Source organism: Maniola hyperantus, chromosome 4, assembly GCF_902806685.2.
Source record: "Maniola hyperantus chromosome 4, iAphHyp1.2, whole genome shotgun sequence".
NCBI lineage: Eukaryota > Metazoa > Arthropoda > Insecta > Lepidoptera > Nymphalidae > Maniola > Maniola hyperantus.
Window position 1 is genome coordinate 9,602,423 of NC_048539.1, and position 12,140 is coordinate 9,614,562.

At 38.3% G+C, this 12,140-nt stretch overlaps 1 protein-coding gene across 8 annotated transcripts in view; it reads left to right on the forward strand.

The window, feature by feature from the left end:
- Positions 1 to 12,140, forward strand: part of raw — a 78,986-nt gene that overhangs the window by 3,193 nt on the left and 63,653 nt on the right. For 2 of the 8 annotated variants that reach the window (XM_069498381.1, XM_069498383.1), the window contains exon 1: positions 11,696 to 12,010. The exons of 4 other annotated variants lie outside the window; for them this stretch is intronic. Coding sequence is in view for 1 of the 4 variants with exons in the window: in XM_069498383.1 (XP_069354484.1) it covers positions 12,000 to 12,010 (11 nt within the window). In the remaining 3 variants the exon portion in view is untranslated. Of the gene's footprint in view, positions 1 to 11,694; positions 12,011 to 12,140 lie in introns of those variants that run through there. 2 more of the 8 variants (XM_069498379.1, XM_069498380.1) reach the window with 2 other exon arrangements.

A 12,140-nucleotide genomic window follows, 5' to 3' on the forward strand; every position in this document is an offset into this window, starting at 1 on the left:
TCAGGTCTTATATTTTTATATATCACTAGCTGATGCCCGCAACTTCGTCCCCGTTAGGTTTTTGAAGGTTTTCCGGTATAAAAGTAGCCTACGTCACTCTCCAGGTTTTAACTAAGTATATACATGCAAAGATCACGCCGATACGTGGGTCCGTTGCGGCGTGATTAACAAATAAACAAACACACTTTCGCATTTATAATAATAATATGAGTATTGAGTAGTGATACGAATACGAAGCAGGTAGGTACCTACCTAGTACCTACCCTGATCAAACCTAAATTTTTACACGGTGACATCAACGAGAACTTCGCATAGGTATTGACGTCATTCCCGTTGATAAGTTACAAAAGACAAGTGACGCTTTTGGCACACAATATTTTTAACACGATTTCACCTTGTATATATATATTATATAGGTAATATACATTTATGGTACTTAAATATTTTTTTCAAGAAAGAGCAACCTTTCAAGGTTTTTTAACTTACTGATGGAAATATATTTATAAGAAACTTAGCTTTTTCCCGCAACTTCGTCCGCGTGGACTACACAAATTTCAAACCCCTTTTTGACCCCATTAGGGATTCAAAAATCCTTTCTAAGCGGATGTCCACTTACATCATAATAGCTCTGCATGCCAAATTTCAGAGTGATCCGTCCAGTAGTTTGAGCTGTGCTACCTATATAGACTAGCCGACTAGCGAAACTGGGGTGGGTCTCGGAAATATATCGGAAAAACCTTTGCTGCTAATGCGGATCTCCGTTCTTGTAGTAAAAATCTTTCCTTGCGAATGTGGGTCTCCGTTATAGATCTGAAAATCATTTCTTGCGAGTGCGCTTTCGGATTTTAAACATCCGTAGTCCATACTACTTAATATTATAATAGGCTAGTTGACACTTTTTTTAAGTAGGTCTTAAATGGTTTATATTTGTCCTATTAGATCAAAAAAATTAACACTATATTTTTTTGCGCCCTAAAAACCGTAAAACTTTAATTTAAAAATATATTTTTCTTAGACAGGTGAAAACACTGTCGGCCATATTTGGCCGATAGATTGATTATCTGTGCTCTGATGTCATGCATTTGTAAACAACAGCATAACCTCCCAAAGTTTAATAAACATGACTTCTATACTAGTTTACATGAAAAATATAGTAATTATCGTTATTGTATCATCCGAGAATGTAAAAACGCATCGATAAAGACCACAGGAAAGTTGTGGATTAGTGAAGTTGTGCCCAGTGAAATAAATATACGTAACACGCGAAGACTTGCTTAAAGGGATCCTATATCACTAACGACTGCAACCCAAATTTATTTTTGCAAAGATCACTTTGTTGTAAGTCTTACTTAATAACTTATTCAATTTATCAAGAGAAAACGATAATTTTTTACGTTTACTATGAGTTTTTAGAAATATATAAAGTCTAGCTTATGCTCGTGACTTCGCCCGCGTGGACTTCATAAATTTCAAACCCCCATTTAACCCACTCAGAGGTGGAATTTCAAAAAATCCTTTCCTAGTATACCTTATCTTTACCTACAAAGAACACACCCACCAAATTTCATGTATCTAGAACCAGCTGTTTAGATGTTTAGGCTGTGCGTTGATATATAAGTTAGTCAGTAGGACTTGAAATTTTATATATATGGATACTACGTTAGTCAATAGGGATGACATTTGTTTGTTTACATATTTAATGACGTCACATCATGGCTGACAGCGTTTTCTGAGTTTCAAATAAAAATAAAAACTGTATTTTTTTAAATTGGATTTATATATCCATCCTGCGTTTTTAATAATTGTTATTGATATATTTCGTTGTCTTAAGCAAAATACTATAATAAATAATCATTTATTGGACGAAATTAGATATGAGTCAAGTAGCCTATTAGTGCGAAGTGTGTCTGTCTGCTACTTTTCACGACCTATTCCTTATTCGATTTTGATGGGTACAGTGTTAGCTTACACCTCGGGAACGGGCATATGCTACTTTTTATCCCGAAATATCAAAGAGTTCCCACGGGACTTTTCAAAGGCCTATACGTTTTTCCGATTTTGACGTAAGGTACACATTACATGGTTGCATCTCTGAGACGGTATAGACTACATTTTATGTCGGAAAATCAAAGAGTTCTCACGGGATAGAAAAAAAACATTAATCCATGCAGGCAAAGTAGCGGGCATCATTTAGTTATAAAATACATATACCTAGTATGGACTATGGATAGCTAAACTAAGAATTTTAATAAAAACAACTTCAAAGCAGAAAGGTTAGTCAATTGATATTTATTAGCATGAGTTCATAATGTCGAATCATCACTATTGACCGATGCTATTACTCCCCTGACCCCGCTGATCCGCGATCGTTCTATTGACTTGAGCCCTTCCTCGTTGGTTACGTCACCGACTAACTACCTAAGTACCTACTCATTTACTATGTTATCTAACTCAGGAATTCGCAAACGTCCGCGAGTCTTGAGGCAATAAAATTCCAGAGTCAGAGTTTAATTTACTGCGGAGCGACGTTTAATTTCGCGGAAATCTCGACACTAACAACTCCATAGTACGCGACAGGTTGAAATGGCATTCGGGCAGGGAACGCCCCGCACACCCGCACAGCCCCCGCGCTAACCCGGTGCGGGCGAGAGCGGGTGACGTGCGGGTGTGCGGGGTGTAAGTTATCAAGGAGTTGAGTAGTCCACAGGTAGTCAGTTGCAGCATCAGGTCAAGGTTACCATATTATTGCAGTATCGCTGGAATTATTCTACATATGTATTCGAGTCGATAAGACAAGTGGATTTAACATTATCAATTGTGTTACTGAAATTCCTTTTTTTCGTGGGGAAATCCTCATGGATACCACCGCGCCCGGGGAGGCACGGAGGTTATGTCGGACTCCACGCATCGCCTGGTGGCTGGGCTACGGGGCCAAACACGTTCGCGCAACCCAGCCACGCGGCGCCTGCTGAGGACCTTTCTCAGGGGACCATGTGTGATTTTTCCTGTGTGAACCATTTCCACCATTTCATGTGTGACTGAAATTCCTACACCAACTTTGAAAGGAGCTTTTAATCCTCAAAAATGGCTGAACCGAAACCGAAAACATACTCAAATCTGTCAAACCGTTTAAGCGCTACGATGCTACAGAAACACAAAAAAATCTATCTCTCTATTGTATTTAGTTATATGAGTATAAGATGTTAGATAAAAGTTTAATAAGATATTGTTCCTAGAGTGGTCTTACGCTTAGCCAATGAGGCTCTGCGTGTAGTGCGTAGATGCTATTCAATCTTTGTCCCATTCTGGCATTGTTTCCTTTGACTGCATCATCATAAGTTGTGTCGAGCGAATTGTTTGATTACATGTAAGCCGAGCCGGGCACGCAATATATTGTGTTCGTTAATGAAGTACAGTAGCCGGCAAGAAATATTGTCCAGTACGCGGCAGAAAATATTCTACATCGACCTTAGGAACGAGATTTCGGCTTTGTAGAGCGTTGTCTCTGTCACTCATACCTATCTGACGTTTTGTCGGTTTTAACGACAGAGACAACGGTCTACGAAACTGCTATCTCTTTCTAAAGGTCGATGTACAATATTTCCTGTCGGGTACTCTACATCGATCTTCAGAATGAGATTTCGACTTTGTTGTCTCTGTCACTCATGTCTATGTGACATTTTGTCGGTCTCAACGGCAAAGACAACGCTCTACGAAACCGCTATCTCTTTCTAAAGGTCGATGAACGATATTTTCTGCTGCGTACTGTACCGATACGTCTCGTCACGGTTGTGTGTTATCAGGGCCGTGGGCGACGGTGTGCTGTACTCACACTGCTTGAGCGTGTGTGCGCCAATAGTAGCGCTTCCAGGAAACTCGGGCGGATTTCTCGGAACCGATTGAATGTCGCGCGCGTTTTCAGCAATGAATGGCATGAAAGACGCTTGCAGAGCTGAATTTCGGTAGGTACAAGCTGAAATGCAAACTGTTTGCACAGTGCGCGAGTCGCTATCTTATCGGTCTCTATATTATTAGCAAATGATTAGGTACAAGTTTCGCCCTCGTTCGTATTTTTACGCCGACATATTACTTACTACAATCTATGTAATATACCTACAATAGAAAAGGCTGACTGACTGATCTGTCAACGCACAGCTCAAACTACTGGCATTTGAAATTCTTCGAAGTTTTTCGTTGGATTTGAACGAAAAACTTAAAGTTAAAAACTTAAAAGTCTACCAACAGTCAAACATTTTATGTTTGACTGTTGGTAGACTTATTATTTTGTACTTTGTATGTAGTAACTATATTTTTATAATTTTTATGATAGTGTTTTACCTACACTTCAATATAACTAACTACTTACTCAGAGACTACTAGCCCAAACAGTCTAGTTTATTAAAAAAATTTGTTACTTGTATTTTGTCAGACTCGGCTAGTTTCACCATAAATCTCAATCGCTGAAAGTCCTAGTGAAATTCCGTTAAATCATAGGTTGTAGTCCCCCAGATCCGAAAATCGTACGATGAGCTGTTGGCGCTATTACCTATGCACAACCTTCATGGTAAAAAGGTGCATTACCTATTGAATAGTAGCCTGCAGCGTACGAATGCTACGAAAACCGGACTGCCAGACGCACATACGTATCAATTCTCTCACAACCTCCTTCGTGCTCACAACTAACTAAAGGCCAAAACGCGTTTTGCCCCACGTGTCTTCATCGCATCCTTAGCTATATTGGACATATCTAGTTACTAGTTGTTGGACACGTGGAGGCAAGAAAGCCACGAGGCAGATCTCAGACTTGTTGGTTTGACTAAATCAAATAATAGGGCTCCGTGTTTAACCTTTGGGTGCGAAACCCTAAAAAGCCGGTGCTCTAAATTTTGCGATGCTCTTCGTATTGTTAGTGATAGTATTCGATGGAGGCAGATTATCTATGCACGATTCATCACGGACACTGAGTGACTGGAAATAGGAAAAGTAGGTACCTATTATGAGGACGAGGAGTGATGTCTAAAAAACTTGAGAACATAGTGATACCTACCTAATAGTTCGAAGAAGCAAAGAAGCAAACCATTAAAATGTTAAAGCGTTGATTTTGAGACAAGAAAAAAATAAACCTCTATAAATCTCCTGGCGTACAATTTAAGATTGTGAAACTTTTGAGGATTTTGGATATAGGTCAAGTTCTTTTATGACGCAAACTAAACTCTGTAGCTTAAATCAGGTAAAATAATGGCATAATATGGAGTAAAGAGGTCTCTATTGTGTCACGTGAATCTCTACAATGCAATGTAGAGCCGACAATTTATTAAGGTCATTAATATGGTCTAAGAGCCAGCACGTGCCAGACCTTCCTTATTTTATAAAAGCTAAAAGTTTCTTGCGTATTTTCCCCAACACTGGGAGGACACGTTTTTTCGGATGTTTGTTAGAATCATGGTGGCTTTGGGAAATAACAGGTAATAAAGGTGTAAAAAATCTTACTAAGTATAAAGTCTATTTTTTTATATTTTCTTCGGAGTAGAATTAGAAGTCACGTCATGCATTGCCAGACACTTAGTATGGTGGCAACCCCGTGCCAGACACCTTTTAAGTTTAATAAGCAAGTCAAAGAGTTCCCACGGGATTTTTAAGAACCTAAATCCACGCGAACGAAGTTGCGGGCATTAGCTAGTAGATTATAAGTTTCTCCGTTGCGTAGTCTTAGAAATTCGGTAATACAGAAGAACGGACTGAAAAATGCGTACGTATGGTGTAAACTTGAAGTCGACTGTGCTTGCAATGCCTGCAATTATTGCCGGATTATGCTTGTTGTCATCAAAATACCTAGTTGGAATCAAGTTTTTGTCATCGACTAATATGGACTTCCGGAAAGTAATACCAGGTGTGAGCTGTCAGGAGTCAAGGCCGATCACAATGTGACTCGTGAGCGATCTGTCGGAGTCGGAGGTTCCGACTCACTTTTTGCGCTTTAATTAACATCCTTTATACAGTCATTAAACATTGAAGGATTTAATTTATTGATTTACTTAACTCCATAAAACCAAAATAGATTTTATGGAGTCATTTAAGCATAGCTGCACGATTAGTATTGAGTAGATGCCTTATAAAAGCTACATAGTAATTTATTACCCTAGTATTAAGTAGGTAGTGTAGACGGGTCAATATGACCATTTGATATGGACGAATTCCAACAAAAAATCTGTGAACAGTTAGTTGGTTTTACTAGGTGTATTCATCAACAAAAGTTTCCCAAAATTGGGCAGCCAGAAGTAGGTTTTGTTCAAGATCGCTGCTGCTAATATCAAAAACCGGCATAACCCCTGTAGTTCTATTAACTTAGAACAATTATTTATTTTAATTTCTAACTTAATATGATTTTTAACTATAATATTATTGTCATGGAACTCATTTCAAGCAATACATGTCTTGCCTACGACTTCGTTCACGTAGTTCTCTTATTTTTTCATTATTTTATGTGGGTTAGTCTTATCATTTAGACATGCTGTGTGGATTTTTGTAGACCTCTTTTTTATTGTACATTAGTGACCCGCCCCGGCTTCGCACGGATAGCTTATTACAATTTTCGTATGGATCTCTAATTAAAAAAAATATAGCCTACCTACTAGCTGATGCCCGCGACGTCGTACGCGTGGATTTAGGTTTTTTAAAATCCTGTGGGAACTTCAATTTTCCGGGATAAAAAGTATGCAAGCTATCTCTGTACCAAATTTCGTCAAAATCGGTTGAACGGTTGAGCCGTGAAAAGCTAGCAGACACACTTTCGCATTTATAATATTAGTATGGATGTTTTTTATTCAGATACAAGTTAGCCCTTGACTGCAATCTCACCTGGTGGTAAGTGATGATGCAGTCTAAGACGGAAGCGGGCTAACCTGGAAGAGGTATGATATGTCACTCGGCAATAGCTTTCTAATGGTGAAATATTTTTTGAAATCGGTCCAGTAGTTTTTGAGTTTATTCGTTACAAACATATTACAAATCTTTCCTCTTTAAAATATTAGTGTAGATTTACCAGACTATAGATTGTCTGGCCTGGCATATTGTCACTTTGTCGGAACCAATTGAATGAATCAAAATTGAATTTACAGTGTTCGTCTGAACTTTGTTCGCCTATAAATCAAATCGAATCAAACTGATTGGTGCGTAATGTACATTGGCAACTTATTGGTAAACATAACAATTTGTATTGGTATAGTACCTATGAGATATCTCAATTTATCTTGTCTTTGTGAGGATATTGACGTAAGCTTTGGTTAACTTCTTGCCAATAATGATAAATTTATAGAAGGTAATATTATGATGTTTTTGGTTTGGTTTTTATTATTTAGTTAACTGTAATTCTTACCAATAAGTACCTAAGTACTTAGTTAATAAAAAAAACGGGCAAATGCGTGGCGGGCCACGCGCAGTGTGGGGTTCCGTAGTCACAACTTTCATGATAGTTTTCCTTTAAAATTGATCATAATATACTACTGCTGTGAATTTTTCACGTTCCTATATACTTTTGGCTGATAAAGGGAGCGGGGGGGACACACACTTGACTCTAATAAAAATTAGCACTTTAAAATCGAAAAATGATGTTCCCACACCCACAGTATTTTTAAAAGGCCTATTCAACGATACCCTACACTACACTATGGGGTAGACGAGAAAAAAAAATTCATCCCCACTTTACATGTAGGGGAGCTACCCTAAAAAAAATATTTATCACAATTTTATTTCACCACTTTGTCGGCGTGATTAATATTTATACCCATGCCAAATTACAGATTTCTAGCACTAATAGTCTTTGAGATTAACCGAGGACGGACGGACGGACGGACGAACATGGCGAAACTATAAGGGTTCCTTGTTTACTACGAAACCCTAAAAATGTAAATACTTAGTAGATATTCATATTCCATACTAATATTAAAAATGGGAAACTCGAAAATGTGTCTGTTTGTCTATCTATCATCTCACCGTTTCTGTTACTTTTTCACGGCCCATCCTCTTACCGGTCAAGCATGCGTTGCGTCGCGCGTTCGGTTTCGGTTTCGACCAAAGATATTATAGAGATTGGTAGTTTGCATCTCGGAAATGGATTTAGGTTAGGTACTCTTTATTCCGGAATATCAAAAAGTTCTAACAGTAGGTTCTTATTAAAAAAAACCTAAATAATATAACGAAATCGTGGGCACCATTGACTACTTAATAAAATTGTACAATACTTACACCCGTATTCACAATCATTACTATGAAATCGCACAGTGTGCTCAAACGCATAGTGTAGATTCCACCAATCACATTATCGAAAATTTGCGTGACAAAATAATCCGATTGGTGGAACCGCACACACTGTGCGTTCAAGCGCACTGTGAGACCTCATAGTAATGATTGTGAATACGGGGGTTAGAGCTCAACAAATGTTTATACCTACTAAGTAAAACTATTAAAAGCTAAATAAGTAAATTATTTTCTAACCACCCAGCAACCCTCAACAATAGTGAAATTATTAATTAACATGACAATTAATGAGATATGACAAATGAAAATACATAATTGAGTAACGATTTGCCGCTCACGTGAAAACAATTGGAACATGTATTATTTAAATATAACATTATAATATTCTATTGTATTGTTAACTAGCTGATCCCCGCGGCTTCGCCCGCGTAGATTTAGGTTTTTAAAGATCCCGTATAGCCTATGTCACTCAGGAATAATGTAGCTTTTTACTGGTGAAAGAATTTTTAAAATCGGTTCAGTAGTTCTAAAGATTACCCCCTACAAACAAACTTAACGACATTACCTCTTTATATAATACAACGGGCCGTGCAGCAGAAATCGTAATATTTTAATTTCGCCATAACTTCAAAACCAAACGTCCAATTTTAATCATTCAAAGACCAAATATTATCTCCATAAACTGTTCTTAGTGATGAAATCATTTATTTTGATACGAATTAATAGCATGAGTAAAATAAACGCGTTTAAATGTAGTCCAAAAAAAATTCAAGATTTTTAAATAAAAAAATGGTTGCTGTGCCTCACTCGACATAGATGGGTATAGTGTGTCGCGGACTTTTTTGTAGATATTTATAAGATCTACAATTAATTAGAACATTTTATGGTTCTATCTTTTATAGTTTAGGCAGCGTACGCAAAATAAGTAACTTTTCTGGTTGATTTTTTACACCTTGTGTCCGAAAAACCCAAATATCTTACGGAACCCTATTTTTTTCCAAAATAAAATATAGCCTATGTTACTCGTGGATAATGTAGCTTTCGAATGGTGAAAGAATTTTTAAAATCGGTCCAGTAGTTTTTGAGCCTATTCAGTACAATCAAACAAACAAACAAACAAACAAACAAACAAACAAACAAAGTTTTCCTCTTTATAATATTAGTGTAGACAAATAGTTGTGGCAAGCAAAGATTAGCCAACATGCAAGGTTGAATTCGATTCTGAAGTAAAAAGTGTCGGAAATATGCAAGTGGATGCTTGTCAAACATCGGTAGGCTTAGTACGAGTTTGCACGTCTCAAACATGCTAAATAGTTTTCGAGCATCAAAAGACTATAACATCCCAATAAAATGGAGCTTAACTCTCATGTTCCTACTAGCTAGGTGCGAGTTCAACCATACGTTTACACTTAGTCAAAAAAATCGGTAGTACAGAATACCACACGAGCTTAGGCACACCGTCCATCTTACCCTGAAGTTACAGTGTTTCGGTTCTCGAAATCTATCAACTTTGTCGGGATGTGAAAACTCGTACTAACAGTACTGTACCCGTAGTATAAGATTTTACGTCACACCAAACTTGCTAGAATTCGAGAGTCGAAACACTTCTGCGTTATAGTAAACTGGATCTTAAATGCCTTGTTTTAAAGCTCCAAGCGGAAACGTTGCGAAATTAAAATTAGTGGCATTGAATTTTTGACTTCAATTCAAGGCTCTTTAGGTCCATTTTACTTTGATGTTATTGTGTTTCGATTCTCGAATTCTAGCAACGTTTGGTGAGACGTAAAATCTTATACTACGGGTACTGATAGCGAAGGCTGTCCGCTTCTTGCCGGTTCAGATCGCTAAATTCGTCGGTGACGGTGTACGAGGGGCCTGGGGTGGGGCGGGGACTATTTTCGTCTGGCGGCCACGTTTGGAAAATGCGCGATGACGTCACGATCCTCCACGGCGATGGCATCATCGAGCGCGCGCGACACGCACAACCGACCTGCCAAAATATCGCATCGAGCTCCCCGCGATCAACTTTATTTTGGTCATTGTTCCGATTCAGAAACTGCCTCATGCGATGTATTGATAGCTACGATGGATGATAAATATAATGTGCAGGATGAATGCACGGCAGGGGTGTTACCGATATTCGCATCCGCATCCGCAAATGCGGAACATTCGCAATAATTCAGACATCCGCATCCGCGTCAATTAATGCGGAGCTTTTTCGGATACGGATTCATATTATGTATTTGCAACAAGTAGCGATCAGCAAAGAAAGTGGGCGCGGCCAGAGTGGCGCGTACCTCGCGCGTGTTTGCTATAGTTTCTTCGTTCGCTAACTGACCGATCAAAAAATGTAAAATGGTACCCAACAGGGGGTAATAATAAATGCGTTTTTTAACGCCTAGGTTACGCGTAGGTAAGTAACGTGATCGTGGTTCGTTTCTACATAATATTATGTTATGGAGCTCCCAGCTCCCTACACCATCTCTTGCGTTATTTGTTGAATATATAATATAACAAAAAATACCATCCATCCATATCCATGTGATGATAACCCAGTTTCCTAATCTGTGTAAAATATTAAAATAAGAATTCATTATGACACTTTGGAGTGAATGGAGTGTAGAGTACGAATAGGAAATGAGTAAAAGAAATGTGAGGGGGAAATCCATCTTACTTCCTTACAAGCTTAGATACGAGTTGGTAGGCAGTAACTAGCACACATAGATAAGTTGGTAGTACCACACTACACAGACCCACCACATCAAGCATGTGGTAGAGGTCTAGTAGAGAAATAGAGATTACATTGTGTAGTGTAGATCGAGTATAATACTTCAGGGTTATGTAATATAAGGGATAATGGTAAATCAAATGGAATGTCTAGCTACTTAATACCTACCAAGGAAGGTCTTTGATGTTTATTGGAAGGAACTTGCGTCCTTTAATCTACGCTGAATCGCTGAGGCTCCTCCGAATCGAACGTGACTGGCTTTATTCAGTGAGGTGCCTTTAACGCCTCAATCTGATTTGAATTTGAGATTACCTACCCTCTTGTGGCATTTTGATGTTTATTTTTATGTCCAACCATTAGCTTATCTATTTTTTTTTCAATAGTGTTTCCCAAAGCTAGGTAGTATATATCTACTTTTAAATGGTATATTAACACGGAGAGCCTCGTGTCGAATTCAACAAGGGATTAAGTTTGTACTAGATTGTTTACATACTTCATGTAGGTATATTATTGTGTACCTTAATGAGTGAAACGAAGATATATATTATGTATCTGTTATCAGTGTCAAATAAACAATGCGCACCCCGTACCAAGATCGTTTTGTGTCAAATCAAGTTAGTATGCTTGAAGAGGTTTCCAGGCGATAAGCAGCATTGCTTATTGCCGTTAGAAGTCTCGTGGTAGGAGTCGTAGGGTCGGGCATGCGCTATCGTTCGTCAGTCAGCAGTGTTGCGCGACCGCCGCCGCGGCGTGGTACAGTCGCCTTGTATTCTAATAGGAACGCTAATTTAACAGTCACGTCAGTTTATTTACAGTGACGTTGTGTGAACTATACTATCATGGTGTTACCGATGGAAGGTTGCCATTAATATGTACACAGGTGAATAAAATAGGAGCCCCACCGGTGTGGTGTCCCGTACACAACATTGGTCCTTGTACCTATTCCCTGAACGTTATCGAGTATACAGGGATATGTAAATCGTAGAATCGTGTCGTGCTATGTATAACTCATTTTATGGATATAATGTAAGTGTTGAACGTTACACACTCGACTTATATTATATTTTTTGTAGCTTTAATGTTGTCAGATAATTTTAAACGAGTCTTTTATGGTTATAATAGTTTTAACACATTACTTACAATGTTACATCCTCTA